The 17,167-nt window shown below is 45.2% G+C and overlaps 1 protein-coding gene across 2 annotated transcripts in view; it reads right to left on the reverse strand.

Moving 5' to 3' along the window:
- The window catches only part of Bcap31 (B cell receptor associated protein 31), a 32,395-nt gene extending 15,440 nt beyond the window's left edge, over positions 1-16,955 (reverse strand). Inside the window, exons 1-4 of one of the 2 annotated variants that reach the window (XM_017797264.2) lie at positions 16,663-16,776; positions 15,669-15,804; positions 13,503-13,603; positions 7,333-7,480 (exon numbers count right to left, since the gene is read on the reverse strand). In XM_017797264.2, coding sequence (XP_017652753.1) covers positions 7,333-7,480; positions 13,503-13,603; positions 15,669-15,760 — 341 coding nt within the window. In that variant the 5' untranslated portion in view covers positions 15,761-15,804; positions 16,663-16,776. Of the gene's footprint in view, positions 1-7,332; positions 7,481-13,502; positions 13,604-15,668; positions 15,805-16,662; positions 16,777-16,831 lie in introns of those variants that run through there. The other variant, XM_008829536.2, reaches the window with a different exon arrangement.
- Positions 16,956-17,167: the final 212 nt, after the last annotated feature.

Genomic DNA, 17,167 nt, shown 5'->3' on the forward strand with positions numbered 1-17,167 from the left:
ATTATATCCTACAGCTACCTCTGGGGACAAGACCACAAGGGAATGTGACATTTCTCTATTATTTGTACTTTTTTAAAAATGGTGCCAAGGATCAAATACAGGGTTTTACATGTGCTAGACTTTACCTCTAAGCATATTACAGACTGGAATTTCTTTTTTTTAACCAATGTATAACTGTGCCCACATACACCTGTGTTGGCCAGAGGTGGATGTCTGATAGCCTGTGTGCCTTCTCCACCTTATTCCCTTGAGACAGGGTCTCTCTGGAGCTGGGCTGGCAGCCAGCAAACCCCAGCAATCCAGTCTCTGCTCCCCAACAGCCGAGTTACAGGTGAACATAACCACACCTAGCATTTTACATGAGCGGGGGTAATCTGAACTCGGGTCCTCAAGCTTAAGCAACAAGCCCTTTTACCCACTGAGTACATTACCTCCCCAGCCTCCCAGTTTGACAATTCTTTATTGTTTGAAGAATCTAGGGACTCTTGTTTATACCTGTTTATGACCAGGTATAATTTTAGAAAATAAAGAAGATGGTTTTGTTTTTTCAAGTTTCTTGGGAAACATGAGTTTTGTGTATAGACAGTAACATTTTTGTGGCTAAGATTACACAAAAATAGAAATTCTAGCAGGAGCAGAGGGGTTAGATCACAGTTAACAATCCTAGCATTTGGGAGGCTGAGACAAGAGGACTACAGTGTCTTCAAGGGCAGTCTGGGATACAGAGTGACACCCTATCTCAAACCACCAAAAAAGAAATTCCAGCTGAGTGGAGTGACATACACCTATAGTCCCAGCTACTGACGGAGCTAAGATAGGAAGACTGACACTGAAGTTGACCAACAAACAAAATAAAATTCTGTCTCTAAAATAAAAATCAAAGTTCCTTAAGGGTCAGAGCTACCATCATAGACTGACCCTTAGACTACAAAACAGTATGTTATTTCTGGAAAAATTCTAGAAACAATTAAATAGATTGTTTGAGAGCAACTGGTGAACCCACACTGATCCTTGGGATTGCGGTTTCCTTTTCCAAAAAGTCCCATAACACCCACCTTGTGGCTGGATGGAACCACAGGAGGGTGCTAAAGGCATAGGAAGGCAACTCACACATAGTTCACAGAGAGGGACATGAGTGGCTGCTTGACCAATCTGAAGAAAAAGTGAATCAGCCATTTGTCTTGCCTTATATAGTTGTCAAAGGGAGACTGAGGTTAACAGAAGAGACCGAGGTTAACAGAAAAGCAGGGTAGGCTGTCAACACAACAGACACAGGATTAGGACGATACGAACAGGTTTCAATGGAGCACCCAAACTGAACTTTAGTTTCCCATCCCCAAACATGTATTATATAACTTTGGTCAATATTTAGACCATGAAGGTAGGCTCCTTTCCCACCTTTAATCCCAGCAGAGGTAGGTAGACTCATCTACATAGTGAGTTCTAAGCTAGCTGTGGCTACAAAAAAAACAAAACAATAGACCATATATATGACAGGACTCTGTAGAAAGCCGGGCGTGGTGGCACACGCCTTTAATGACAGCATTTGGGAAGCAGAGACAGGATCTCTGTGAGTTCAAGGTCAGCCTGGTCTACATAGTGAGTTCCAGGCCAGCTGGGGTTTCAGAGACCCTGTCTGAAAAACACAAAAAAAATTGCAGAAGGAAAATTAGAATCTGTAACAAAATTCACAGTGAAGGGTTAGGCAGAAGCTTTTACAGAAGCTATTTACAAAGTCTGAAAACGTAAGACTAGAGCATCTAGCTCAAAGGTAGACTATGTACCCAGCATGCAAGAAGCTCTGAGTTCCATCCCAAGCAATGGAAACAGTTAAAAAGCACCAACTTCAACCCTCAAAAGGTTTTCATTAATAATAGGGAGGAATATTCGGGTACATAATTTGTGTATAGGCAAATCTCTGATTAAAAAAAAGAAACCATAAGCCAGGTGTGGTGGAGCATGCCTTTAAATCCCAGCACTCCAGAGACAGAGGAAGGCAGATCTCTGTGAGATCAAGGCCAGCTTGGTCTATGTAGCTAGTTCCAGGTGAGGTTACCGGGAGACTCTGTCTCGAAAAAAAAAAAACAAAAAAACGAAGCCATGGGGGCTGGAAAGATGGCTCAGTGGTAAAGAGCACTAGTTGCTCTTGCAGAAGACCAGGGTTCAAATCCCAGCACCCACACGGCAGCTAACAGCCATCCATAGTTCCAGTTCCAGGATATCTGACGCACTCTTCTGGCCTCCACAGCACAGGCACTGCACGACACAGGTGCACTTACATGCAGGTGTTACACCCATACACATAAAATTTTTTTAAAAAAGACTACACAAAGCAAGCCACCATGGGCATATTTCTAAAAGGAATGACACTTCCTCAAGGAGAGCCTTAGGCAGGTCCTTCAGAAGACATCATCCTCACAGAAGACAGCTCCATTGTGTGATACTGCCCCTAAGACCATTTAGTGGGCCAAAATGTAGAAGTGGAAAATGGTAATACTGATGATTCTGACCTTATACAGCCCTACACTGATTGTGTTTGTGTGTTTGTTTCAACAAAAAGTTTACAATGTTAAAAAAAAATTTAATCACATAAAATAAGGATTAAAGAAAATATTTTTGTGCAGGCATACAATGGGTTTTTGTTTATACCATGTTATTACAAAAGAGTCAAAAGTTAAAATTTGAAAGTTTATAAAGTAAAAAAGTCATAGTAAGCAAAAGCTAATTAACCGAAGAAAAATATAGCCTAAGTGTGCAGGGTTTATAAAGTTTATAGAATAGTAAGTAGTCAGCAACTTCACATTCATTCCCCACCCTCCCCCACCCACCTCACCCAGACCAACTGCCGGTCCAGAAGCTGCACTGAGGCTCCACAAAGTTCAGACCTTGTGCACCATTTTCTTTTTTTTTTTTGTTTCTTTTGTCTTTTTGGGACAGGGTCTCCCTGTAGCCCCAGCTGGCCTGGAACTCTCCTATGTAGGCCAGGTTGGCCTCAAACTCACCAAAGATCCACATGCCTCTGCCTCCTAGTGCTGGGATTAAAGGCGAGCGCTACCATTCCCAGCCTGTCTACTATTTTCTAATCAACACATTTTTGCAATGCTGAGGACTGAACTAAGCAAGTGCTCTACCACTGAGCCTAAGGCCCCCGTCCTAGGCCATCTAATTCAATTTTGCCACTAATTCAATTAAGCGGCAACAAACCCCAACCCCCTAGTCTTTGTGGTCCTGTTTAACCCAGTCTTCCTTACCCTTGATGGATCTACATGCAGATTTATAAATGTCTTCCTATTAAAAACTCAAGTCTCATATTCCAGCTAGCCCAATCTGTGAGCCCATCTAGACAGCTGGGCATTCTGAAAGGTTGTTAACCTACTTGCTATTTCGGCTACTGTCTAGTACTTCCCAAATGTCCTCACCATATCTTCATGCAGATAAACACAGAATAGGCCAAGGGTGGGCAGTAAGCCTCCTGAGGCTTCTATTTGAGTGGCACTGATCTGCATAGTAGCAACTCATTTGAGTTAGGACCACACATAACTACACTGGTTAAGCCAGCACCCTGGTAACATTTCAGCATTTGGTCCCTAAGAACATTCAGTCTGGCAAATACTAAGAATCTTATACTTGAACTCAGAAGGGATTAAGACTGACAGAACTTCTCCAGTAACTCCCCCCACCTTTTTTTTTTTAACTGGCTTCAAACACACAGAGATCCACCTTCCTCTGCCAGGACTAAAGGTGTGTGCCACCACCCCCAGCTTCTGTCTTTTTCAAAAGGATACAAACTATTCTTTCTAGAACATGACTTCAGATCTAAATCAAATCCTCCCATTCTAGTCATTTCCTTACCCATCTTCTCCACTTGGAAATTAGGAAGCTGGCATGATATAGCTGTCTAGCATTTGTCTCACTCTATAGTTATCAAGCGTCAGCAGCAATTCCATGTATACCTGATCTCAACAGTTTTTTAACATAATTTCATAATGTCTAAGCAGAAGTTAAATTATTGGGAGAAGCTTGGCATCCTGGGGCTCTCAAGTCTCTCATACTCAGGTTTCCTTCTGTTCTTCATCTTTTTTTTTTTTATTTTTATTTTATGTGTATGCGTGTATTGCCTTCATGTAGGTAAGTGCACCAGTGTCGTGACAGAAGAGGCTGTTGGATCCCCTGGAACTGGAGTTACACTTGTTAGCTGCCATGTGAGTGCTGGGATTTGAACCCAGGTCTTCTGCAAGAACAGTCAGTGTTCTTAACCATTGAGCCATCTCTCCAGCCCCTCTTCATCATCTTACTTTATACAACCATGCCTTCCTGCTAGTTCTTCCCATTTCCCCATGCAGAACAGCATGTTTTCACCCTCTCCATTTTGTGTGTGTGTGTGTGTGTGCGTGCACACCCGAAGGATGGCACCTCAGGCCTTGCACATTGCTAGGCATTCTATCACTGAGTTACATCCCTAGCCCCGCTCCCCATACTACTCTTAAAGTTCTAAGTATATTAATGAGTAGGCATCTTCTGTTTCTCTTCCTGAGATTGCTCTCCCTTCCTTCCTTCCTTGGCTTTCTTGCACTTACACTCAGAATCTTAATTTTTGAGACTCAGTCCTCTGAGTACCCGTCTCTTCCAACCTCAAAACGGAGATCATTACTTTAGGTTTTAGAAAGTTCTCCCAAAGCAGATTCTGAATGTGACTGCAAGAAAGTCAAGAAAGGAGAGCAACCTCAGAAAAGAGGAGGCCAAGCTTGCAGACTACATCTGTGATCAAACATTACTACCTTGCCAGGCATGGTGGCACATGCCTTGAGTCCCAGCACTCGGGAGGCAGAGGCTTAAGCCAAGCAAGCTGACATATACCCAATAATCCCAGCTACTCAAGAGACTGAAGCAGGAAAATGATAAATCTGAAGCCAGCCTAGGCAACTTAGTGATACCCCATTTCAAATTTTTTTAAAAAGCTAAGTATATAAACTCAAACACTTGCCTAGCATACCTTAGGTCCTGGGTTCAATCCCCAGTACCACAAAAAATGTTTATAATCTTGAAAAGGTCTTAGAGCTAGTGCTGGAGAGATGGCTCAGAGGGTAAGAGCACTGCTTGCTCTTGTAGAGGACCCAGGTTCAATCCCAGCACACATATAGTGGGTAACAATCATCCATAGCTCCAGTTCCAGTGGATCCAAGGCCCTCTTCTGGCCTCTGTAAGCAATGCATGCATGTGATACACTTAACACACATGTAGGCAAAACACTCATGCACGTAAAATAAATCAAAAAAGAAATTTTAACTTTTAAAAAAGCTCTGAAAGCTGAGGGTGTACATTATAGCAGTAACCCCCAATGTGAGTGAGTGTGTGTGTGTGTGTGTGTGTGTGAGTGTGAGAGAGGGAGAGAGAGAGAGAGAGAGAGAGAGAGAGAGAGAGGAGAGAGAGAGAGAGAATGAAACTCAGCACATTAAAATACTAACGAGATACTAAGACAAAAATGGGGGAAAAAAACAATTACTTGCTTTTTCTAGCTCCACACTTCACCCTTTCCAACTTGAATCCAGAAAATCCAAGATCATTTAAGTGACTGAGGCTACTTCCTAGAAAGCTAAAATCTGAACAGGTAGTCACCCTAATGCCTAGCGAAGCAAGACATACCAGGTGATTAAGAGGGCAAGGGCAAAACTCCCTTGGGCACTGAGTCTTGAGTCTTTGGACCCAAAGCCAGGTGGGAATTACCATCTGTGAACCTAGAATGAGAATCCAAACACTCACATGGATGCCACTCTCTGAATGACCCACAAAATTTATGTGCTTAAATTCAATCTCCTTTGTGGTGATATTAAGAGGTGGAGCCTATTAGAAAATGATTTAAGTGTTGAAGACTCTGCCCTCATAAAAGGATGTCTTATAAAAGACCCAGAGGAAACTAGCTTGGACTTTGTATGCCCTGCTACCTTAACGTGAGGACAATGTTCCTCCCCTCCAGAGGATGCAGCATATCAAGGTACAATCTTAGAAGCAGAGAGCACCCCTCACCAGACACCAAGCTACCTATGCCTTGATCTTAGACTTCCCAGCCTCAGTAACAGTGAGAAATACATTTCTATTGTTTACAACATACTCAGTCTCAAGTATTTTCTTACTACAGAACAGATGAACTGTTTGATACTTATCCCTGAACCACACACTGAGCAACCAATGTTTTTGGTTTGGTTTTGTTTTAGCAATGCTAGGGAATCAAACCCAAGGTCTTGCATATACCAGACAAATGCTTTACTACTGAGCTATATCCTCAGCCTATTATCAACACTTTTCTAATACCTTCACCTGCCCTTAGTCTGAGCATATGTCTACTTTTCTGCCAGAGCCCTTGGATCAAAGCCCATGGGTAAAAGAAGAAGAAAACAGGGCTCCAGTCTCTAAATAGGCACTTTCTTTTTTTTGGCCTTTTTGAGACAGGGTCTCTCTGTAGTTCCAGATGGCCTGAACTCACTATTGTAGACTAGGCTGGCGTTGAACTCACAGAGATCCACCTGCCTCTACCTCTCAAGTGCTGAAATTAAAAGTGTGCACTACCACACCTGGCTAAATAGGCACTTTCTAATAGTCTGGTCTTGTCCAATTAAACATCCTTGTGGCCCTAATAGAGGCTCTCAGTCTTCCAAGAAACCACAGAAAATACACAACATGCACCCAATACAAGTTTATACTAGGGAAAGCCCTAAAGACAGGGTCAGTCTCGACCCCTTCAAGCCACTTCTGCTCACTCTACCCAAGTCATTAACCCATACACAGAAAATCCCCAATCGGGCTGGAGAGATGGCTCAGTGGTTAAGAACACTGGTTGTTCTTGCAGAACACCCAGCACCCACATGGCAGCTAACTGTCCATAACTCCAGTCCCAGGGGATCTGACAGCTTCTTCTGACCTCTGCAGGCATTGCACGACACGGGTGCACTTACCTACAGGCAATACATGCATACACATAAAATAAAAATAATAAATAAAATTTTAACAAAAAAGTCCCCAATTAGTCCTGTATGAGCTGGACTCCAAAAGGTCCTTTACTTCAGTCCACAAGCAAACAGAAGTACAAGATGGTAACATACTTGCCCTACCAAAAAATGTGGTAAGACCATGTGGTTTTCTGGAAAGTGGTCAAACCCTCCCAATCTCTATGCTCCCTCTGGAGATGATGACGTAATTATGTGGCTTACCAAACACAAACAGCGTCTCTGGGTCAAGTCCACAGACTGAGGAGTTGAAGCCACAGGAGAAGGCCAAACTCACAGCTCTATATCCCTGGCTAGCCCAGGGCTCCCTCTACAGCCCCTCCCCACTCACAAGGATAACAGCAAGGAAAAACCAGCGATGTAGAGATTCCTCTGAGCACGGAAAAGTTTCATGTGGAAATGCTCCATGGCCCCAGGATTGTTCTGAAGGTTCACTTTTTCTGTTACATCATCATACTTCTGAATCTCACGTACAGCATCTATGGTGGAGGAGAGAGATAAGCACTCAGCTGTTAGTTAGGTAAGGAAAACAGCAAGATGAGCCAGCCTTTCCTTCCAATGCACTTAGTACTAATTCTACAAAAAACTTTTGTGGTAGCTTTACCAAAAGTTCCTGACCTCAGACCCTTGCCTCTAATTTTTTACACATCAAGCCCTGACCCACTCTAGCTAGAGCATGAGCTTGCACTATACTTCGAGATGCCACTCAAAGTTGAGCCTCTGTTAGCAATGGAGACAGAATTCCTTTCCCATGATGCTCCCAAACTCAGCTTATTCTTTGCTCTCCAGCAGAGCTACCAGCCACTCCACTCACAAGACCTGTTCAGGAAGCTTGAGCTTCCTATTGAACATTACTATTTTTTATTTAATTAAAAAAAATTCATCGACTGGTGAGATGGCTTAGTGGATAAAGGCACTTGCTGCCAAGCCAGATGACCTGAGTTTGATCTCTGGGACCCACACAGTATAAGGAGAGAACTGACTCTTGGCAGCTGGCCTGACTTCCACACCACAAAATAAACTGTAATTTAAAATTTTTAAAGAGGAATTCACACTCACCAAAAATTCAAGCACCAAAAATATGAAAAGAGATTTTCTAATACAATCACCTACTGTGTGTGTGTGTCCATCAGATCAAGTCACTATTAGTCACATCACCCTACATTATCTGCTTTATAATATACATCTGTCTCTGAAAGTATCTTAAATCCATGTTTCCTGATCATCTTCCCCACAGTAGACTACAAACTTAGAGCACAAACCTTTTCTTCTATGTCACCCAGAGCCTAGCAGAGCTCTAGGCAGAGTAGGACTTCAAATAACTGCTGAGTAAGTAAATAGCCTCTGATCCCACAACAGCCACTGTCAGATGTACAATGTTCCAGGTTATGGGCTGGGGAGATGGCTCAGCAGTTAAAAGTACCGGCTGCTCTTGCAGAAGACCCGGGTTTGATTCCCAACACCCAGGCAACTAACAAACTCCAGTTTCAGGGGATCCGATGCCCTCTTCTGACCTCCATGGGCATTGCACAACACAGGTACACCTATCTACATGTAGGCAATACATTTACATATTAAAATAAAATAAAAATAATAAGAGTTCCAGGCCAGCTGGGCCTACAAGGACACTCTGTCTCAAAAAGACCAAAAATAAATAAATAATTTTTAAAACTTCCAGGTTAATAATATATGTCCTCAGAACCTTTGGTCTGTAATGTAGAAATGGAACCACAGCACATCTATTGATTTTCACTTACTCCAAAACCCTTTTTTAAAGTCAATACATAAAGGTCTACCTGAAGAACTGGGCACAGTGGTACACACCTGTAAACCCAGCACTTGGGAGACTAAGGCATGAGGGTCACACGTTTGAGGCTAGTCTGGGCTACAGGATAAGACCCTGTCTCAAAAGACCCAAAAAGGAAGCCAGGCATGGTGATGCATGCCTTTAATCCCAGCACTCGGGAGGTAAAGGCAGGCATATCTCTGTGAGTTCAAGGCCAGCCTGGTCTACATAGTGAGTTCCAGGACAGCTGGGGCTACATGGAGACCCTGTCTCAAAAAGACCAAAAAAAAGGGGGGGGGATTAAACTACGGCATAACCATGAGAGAACACTATGCCATTCTTTTAAAAGAATGTGATTGTGCCAGGCATGGTGGTATACATCTCTAATCCCAACAACTCAGGAGGGAGAAGCAGGTGGATCTTGAGTTTGAGGCCAGTCTGGCCTACACATCGAATTCCAGGCCAGGCAGAGCTACACAGTGAGACCCTGTCTCAAAAAAAGGGGGGGGGCAAAGAAAAAGAATGTGGTTGCTATCAAAAGATGTCTAAGGTACAGTTAAAATAAAAGGCACAATCCAAAAGTGCATATATGTGGCCAGGCCCATCTCTGTGAGATCAAAGCTAGCTTGGTCTACATAGTGAGTTCTAGGCCAGCTAGGGCTACAGGAGGCCTTGCCTAAAGAACAAAAACATGTATAGATGATCCCGGATCTGTAAATATTCCAATACATAACAAAGTATTCTGTGAGATATATGTTACAAGGGATTGTAACTTTTAATTTCTGCATTTTTAAAATATTTTATTTATTATTTTTATTTCATGTGTATGCAGCACGTATTGCCTGCATGTAGGTAAGTGCACCTATGTTGTGCAATGCCCACGGAAGAGAGAAGAGGCTGTCAGATCCCCTGGGACTGCAGTTACGGACAGTTGTTAGCTGCCATGTAGGTGCTGGGATTCGAACCTGGGTATTCTGCAGTAACAGTGTTCTTAACCACTGAGCCATCTCTCCAGCCCCTAATTTCTGCATTTTAAAAAAAATCAGCATTACTGAGGCTGGACAGATGACTCGGTGGTTAAAAACACCAGCTACTCTTCCAGAGGACCCTGGTTTGGTTCCCAGAACCCACATGGCATCAAACAACCATCTGTAACTCCAGTTCCAGGGGATCTGATGCCCTCTTCTAGCCTCCATGGGCACTGCACATACAAGTACAATTACATACATGCAGTCAAATCACTTGTACACTTAAACTTTTTTTCTGGTCTTTTTGAGACAGTGTCTTCTTGTAGTCCCAGCAGGCTTCAATCTCAGAGATCCGCCTGTCTCTGCCTCCTAAGTGCTGGGATTGAAGGCACACGCCATCATGTCCAGCAAATTTTATTTTAATCTGCATTATTTTCATAATGAGAAAATAAGGTAATGCTTTTTCACAGTTACTTATATCTAGGAATGCCATCATCCCAAGGACCACCTTGGCTAATAGCCAAGAGATTGGGAATGGGAAACAGTACTATCAACCCAACAACAGTAGCAGAACCCAGCTGCTTCTTATCAGGCCTCAGCCCACATGAATGAATTCTGACCCTCTTTACCTCCACTGCCCAGTAAGATATAATCTGGGTCCCTCCTAGATGAAGGGCAGGCCAAAGATGTAGCTCTAGCTGGTTATGCCCACTACCTTTCACAGTACTTGCTATTAACCAGCATTTCTATGTGCAGAAAGCATAGAGACCTTTCTAAATTATGCTTTTTTAATTTTTAAAAATTAATTTTATGTGTACAGTATGCATGTGTATTTGTGTGTAAATACAGGTGCACGTGTGTCCCGCTGTGCCTGAGGTCATCAGAGGGCAATATTGGGTGTCAGTCCTTGCCTTCCACCTTGTTTGAGACAAGGCCTGTGAACTTCCAGGGATTCTGCTGTCTCTGCCTCCCACCTCCCCGTAGGAGCTCTGGGAATATAGACACTCATATTCTGCACCTAGCTTTTATGTTGGTTCCGGGGATTTGAAATCATGTCTTCATACTTGCACAGAAAGTGTTTTTAAACACTGAGCCACCGTCCTAGAACCCTAGATTATGCTTCTTAACATTAAGGTAGAAAGTAGCCTCTCACTTATCAGAGCAATAGATCTCCTCCCTACAACCCCCAAGTAGATCCCGCATCTCCAAAAAGAAATTGTGTCAACTAGTGGCTTCTACATAGATCTCTCAGACCTAGTAAGCTTCATTACAAAAGGCTAGACTTTCACAGCTCTAGTTTAGGGACAGGACAAGACTGAGGGAATAATTCCTAACATGTTCTTGCTTCCATAATTCTTGGTTCTACCCCAAACTCAAAACAAGCACACAAACTTAGTTCAAAAACTCTGTAGCGTAGCTCTTCAGAAGGTCAGCTCTAAGGAAGACATACATATTCCTATCAGCTCCTAGCCCAGAAACTGCTCAGACCCCAATTGGAAAAGGCTGCCTCTTGGAGTCTTCCCAAACATATTTCAAGAATCATGAGGTAGTAGAGAGATGGCTCAGTGATTAAGAGCATTAGCTGCTCTTACAGAAGACCCAGGTTTGGTTCCCAGAACCCACATGGAGGCTAGCAATCATCGTCCATAACTCCAGTTCCAAGGGATCTGAAGTCCTCTTCTGACTCCCACAGGCATTGCATGACATGGGTGCACTTACACACATGCAGACAAAACATACACATAAAATTAAAACTAAAATTAAAGCCAGGCATGGTGGCACATGCCTTTAGTCCCAGCACTCAACAGGCAGAGGCAGGTGGATCTCTGAGTTCAAGGCCAGCCTGGTCTACACAGCAAGTCCAGGTCAGCTGGGGCTATAGGGAGACCCTGTCTCAAAAATGCCCGCTGCCCCAAAAAAGAATTATGAGGTATGTGGGTAGCTGGCACCCAACGGCTGTGTGCCTGGGAACCAGTGAGTGAGCCATATCTGGTCTGTTCAGAGGCAGTCCTGCCTGAACAAATCCCATCAAGTCCTGAATATTAAGAAGGAAAAATGTCCAATGCTGTAGCTACTGGGTGGTGCTGTACACAATCCTTGACCCACACCTCTACCCTGAGGTATTTCTGCTAGGGACTCAAGGAAAGGCACACTCGATGCCTAAGTGGGCATCACAACTCTGCACAGGACTTCTGTCCCAGCAGAGCCAAGGAAATACACTACAGAGTCCAAGCAGAGGAATAGACTGACCACTCACTACAGTAAAACAATACATAACAGTCAAATAGGAGCTTTATTGATTCCGAATCTCTATACAGTCTCATTACCATCTCACTGTAAAATAAATGTTCCCCTTCCATCTTAACACTACCTGTCATGGCCACAGACCTGAGCCTGCCCTCTGATCCATTTATCTTTCAAAGTCCTGTGGGTATGTGATTAATGCTGGGGTTTACAAAACTACACAGCTGGAAGGACCTGGAAAGAATTCCAAATCTATGTGGATGCAGAGGGCTCAGCTCTGTCCCCAAGACATTGTCAAACACCTAGGTTTCTACTTCACACCATAAAAAAAGGCAAAGCCTGCCTGTGAAGGGTCTACTTGGTTGCTCAGTCCTGTACTAGGAAGTCCTGTTTCACTATGTATGCTGGTACATACCCATAACCCCAGCTCTCAGGTGACTGACTCAGGACGATCAAGCCTGGACTGCAAGATGAGACCCTGTTTCAAAATAAAAAATCTCTCTTAAGATGAGAGAAGGCCGGGCGTGGTGGTGCACGGCTTTAGTCCCAGCATGTAGGAGGCAGAGACAGGCGGATCTCTGTGAGTTCAAGGCCAGCCTGGTCTCCATAGTGAGTTCCAGGCCAGGTGGGACTTCAGGGAAACCCTGTCTCAAAAAGACCAAAAAAAAAAGAGAAAAAATTAAAAACAAAACAATAAAAAAGAAGTGCTGGGGCTGGAGAGATGGCTCAGCGGTTAAGAGCACTGACTGCTCTTGCAGAGGAACCCGGATTCGATTCCCAGCACCCACATGGCAGCTACAAACTGTCCTTAACTCCAGCTCCAGGGGAATCTGAAGCCCTCTTCTGACCTCCGTAGCATTGCATGACACGGGTTCACTCACATACTTAGACAATACACTTGTACACATAAAATAAAAATAATAAAATATTTTTTTGAAAAAAAAGAAGTGCGTGGAGACCACAGTACAGTCCTTAACTCCAGTTCCAGGGGAATCCAAAGCCCACTTCTGACCTCCGTGACATTGCATGACACAGGTGCACTCACATACATGCAGACAATACACTTGTACACATAAAATAAAAATAATAAAATAGTGAAAAAAAAAAGAAGAAGTGTGTGGAGACCACAGTACTATCTACATAAATGATAAACAGCACTCTTTGGAACAAGATCATGGGCCAGTTAGTTTCTCTTAGCATCAGTTCTAAAATGCCTGGGGCACCTCAGAAACATATAGATGCTCATTATAAAAGCCACTCCGCGTAAGCCCACATCCACTACTAAAGGCACCTCACAAAGTGAAGACCTTGCTAACAGTCAGCAGCACCTCCTTCACAGACAAATGAACGGAGCCTTTTCCTCAAGAGAAAGACACAAAGGGCACTTGTTCGGCTTCTCTAAAAATGCAAAGCTGTCCTCCAAATATCCAATGTGGCACAGGGCTTTAGAGGCCATGACACAGGATCTGGTCAGGCAGCTACCCCACCAACCAACTCACTCACCAATGACCAACAGCACAAGGATGACAATGAGAACCACAAAGAAGGTATTGCCGTAGGTTACTACCAACTCCACCAGTCGGGACTTGAAAATCTTCTGCCATCTGTAAAGGAGATAAAAAGATAGACACTGAAGAAACACACACACACACACACACACCCTATACTCCACACACCCCCGAGATCCAAACTCCTTGGCACTCTTCTCCAGGGCCAAAGGGGCCTGTACACAATCAGCCTCCTCACCTACTTAAAATAATTCTCTAATTTATCATACCTGCTCAGGAGTGCTTAATGAAAAAGATGCTTGTCCATGTGTAGAAATAGCTAGAAAACCAGTCTTAAGACACTGACTGGTAGCCTCTGTGAGGGAAACTTACTTTTCATTGTACTAACCTCTGTAATATTCCAAGTGCCTGCCACAAATACATGGCTATTACTTTTGTCTTTCTACTTGACAATCTTCATCTGTCTAGACCCCTACCACCCTAGCTTATAAAAAGGAACTCAGGCTTCCCATCATTTCCATACAAAAATATTCAGAATGTGGCTGTAAAGAGAAGAGCCTTCAGGAGTTCTATATTGCTAAAAATCAGCAAACCACCTTCATCATCAGATGCAGAGTTAAAAATCAACAAGAGTTCAGTTCATTCTGAATTTTCATTTAGTTGGTATCTTAAACCGCTCTTATTAGTCAAGTGTCCCTTTCCTTCTCCCTCTTTTATGTGTTCATGGAGGGTGGGGTACATGTGCACAAGTATAGGGACTAGAGATCTGCATTGGGTATATTCCTCAATCATTCTCCACGTTACTTCTTCTGACACAGGGTCTCACTGAAGGTGGCACTGATTCAGCTACACTGACTGATGAGCAAAAACCCCAAGGATCCTTTATTTGCCTTCCCAGCACTGAGATTACAGGAGTGTGCTACTGGGTCCAGCTTTATCAAGGGTGTTGGGGATCAAACTCAGATCCTCATGCTTCACAGTAAGGACTACTGAACCACTCCCTCTTCCCTGCAGCCCCCATACATCCTGCCCCACCTTTTTTGACATAGGGTCTCATGTAAGCTCAGGCTGACCTCAAACTTGATACATAGCTAAGGCAGGCCCTGAATGGCTAGTCCTGCCTTGACTTCCTGAATACTGGAACCAGGTTAGTTGTCCTATAAAGCATCCCAGATTACAGTTCCACTGGGTTCTCTGCCTCTGCATTTCTTGTGAACTGTATGCAGATTTGGTTTTGGTAAGAATATTCCTTAGGCCGTGTATAATCCCAGGACTCAGGAGGCAGAGACAGGTGAATCTCTGTGAGTTCAAGGCCAGCCTGGCTACATAGTGAGTTCAGGCCAGCTGGGGCTACAGGAGATCTCATCTCCCAAAAGACCAAAACAACAAACAAAAAAAGAATATTCCTTAGGTATAAACCTGTGATGACTTAATGTTCTAAATAGGGATAGTGTGTTCATGTGTTAGGTATAATTTAAAAAATATATCTAAGTTTTAGCAGAGCCTCCATTTGTTAAAAGGGAATATGAGCCCGGCATGGTGGCACACGCCTTTAGTCCCAGCACTTGGGAGGCAGAGGCGGGCGAATCTCTGAGTTCGAGGCCAGGGTGATCTTCATAGAGAGCTCCAGGCCAGCTGGGGCTACAGGGAGCACCTGTTTCAAAAAGACCAAAAAAAAAGGGAACTATGGGAATATGGCTTCAACTTCCATAGGCTGAGTAATGCTCATTAGCCTACTATGCAATCCCAGTGAAGCTAGTTAGGAGGACAGAAGTCAGCAAATCAGCAAACAATGTGAGCCAGTGGTGTGAGGTGCTCTGATCTCACACAGCCATCTTCCACACCCCTGAGGCCCAAGGGCAGGCAGGAGGGCATCTTTCCCAAAACTGCAGATAGATCTTGTTCCATTGCAAAGGAACATTCTGAAGACTTGGAGGCAGGAGGCACAAGACACAAAGTCAAGAAGGGGTGACAAAGCAAAAGAAAGTGCAGGATTGGCAATAAAAAAGCATACTCCTGCCACCCTCATTCAGACAGGTTTTACTTGTTTCTGTGCAGTCCCGATTTCAGGGTCCACCAACTCTGAACACAGAAACTGCAAAGCTTAGAGATAGGTAGGTACCCTCCCCGTTTGTGTGCCTGGTTGCACCACTAGTCATACCTTTTTGGAGAAATAAAGGGAATGCAGAGAAGCAACACAGCGAAGACCTCCGCATAGAGGAAGGTGGCAACTGCACCCCACTGCAGACTCATTCTGTGGCTAGAAGGCCTCCGACAGAGAGATATGACCTTGTTTCCTGGCAGGGTACAGAGGGAACAGGAGGAACCATGTGAGCTGGGCAGCCATTGGCATCTAGTTCAGGTACCCTGGACAAGCGAGGGCTGCCACTCTGCCCAGTAGACCCAGCACTCTGCTTCAGAGCTTTTGAGGCCCTGGCTGAAACAGGGCTTAACCTAAGAGGGCTACTTAGCCAACGGTCCTAAATGACCAACACACTCCCTTTTACTGGGATGCTCAGTTGCCACCCTTCAGCCTGGTTGTTAACATGTCCAGAGCCACTTAGGTTGACGGTCTCTTTCCCCGAGACCAAAGGACTCTTAAGGTCTGTTTAAGGAAGAAAGCACTTTTCCTTAAAAAAAAAAAAAAAGTACGTCAAGAGGACGTTCTCGGCACCACCAGGCTTCCTTCCCAAGGTAGTGCTGGGCCGCAGGGGCCGCCACCCAGCACCGCAGTGTTTCAAGGTTTCTATCCCAGCACCTTCTCCAAAGCGCTGCGGCGCGGTCCCGCCCCCGCGGAAGCCCGAAGGCTCGTTCCTCCCCCAGCAACGTACGGTCCCTTACAAAGGCCCACAAGGGTGACTCCTAAAGGGCAGGAGTCAGGGCCAAAAGCAAATGCAGTCCTCAACTGAGTATGTCAAGGCCTCACCGGGAGAAAGATCTAGAACGAGCAAGTCCCGTCTGAAGCCAGGGGCCCTCCCAACAGCCCTGGTGAGCCACGACACCACCCAGGTCCATCGCCGGCAGGGAACCAGGTGGCCCTCAAGGAGCCCAGGCCCGGCCCACCGCGCAGCTGCTGCGGGTTCGGCCTGAACAGCGGCCACCCCCGGCCGCCGGCATCGGCTTTCGCGGCCCCGGAGCCCCGCTCTACTCATTACCCTAACGTCCGTCTGCCGGGCCCTGCCCCGAACTCCCAAGTTGGCCCTGGACCCCGACATTCTCCAGAAACCCTACTCTCCAGGCGGCTTGTCCTCTTCCCTCGTAACAGGGCCCGAGGGGGAGAACCTCGGCGGAAGGCCAACCAGTCACGCCGCAGACCCCACTTACCGACTTTCACTCAACGCTCACACCCAGCCAACGCTCACCACAGCTGCGGCCCCGCCCCTTACCCGCGGCCGGAAACCGGAAGCACGCGTCTGGCCCTGCGTACCGCCTACCAACCCTTTGAGGCCCCCAACGGCTCCGCCCACTGCCGCTTCCCGCCCCGCCCCAACGTCCAGGACTTGTTGCCAAGGTTTCCAGAGGAAGTGGCGACTTGCTGCCACTAGCGGCGCCTCCGGCAGTTCGGACACGCAGGGGTGGGGTGGGACGGAGCCCTGGCGAGAAGGCGAGGGCCGCTTCTCAAGCCTGCGCGCTTGTCCCCCGTCTCCGTGCTGGGGGGGG

The sequence above is a fragment of the Nannospalax galili genome, unplaced genomic scaffold (genome assembly GCF_000622305.1).
Source record: "Nannospalax galili isolate Female #2095 unplaced genomic scaffold, S.galili_v1.0 scaffold513, whole genome shotgun sequence".
In the NCBI taxonomy this organism is placed as follows: Eukaryota; Metazoa; Chordata; class Mammalia; order Rodentia; family Spalacidae; genus Nannospalax; species Nannospalax galili.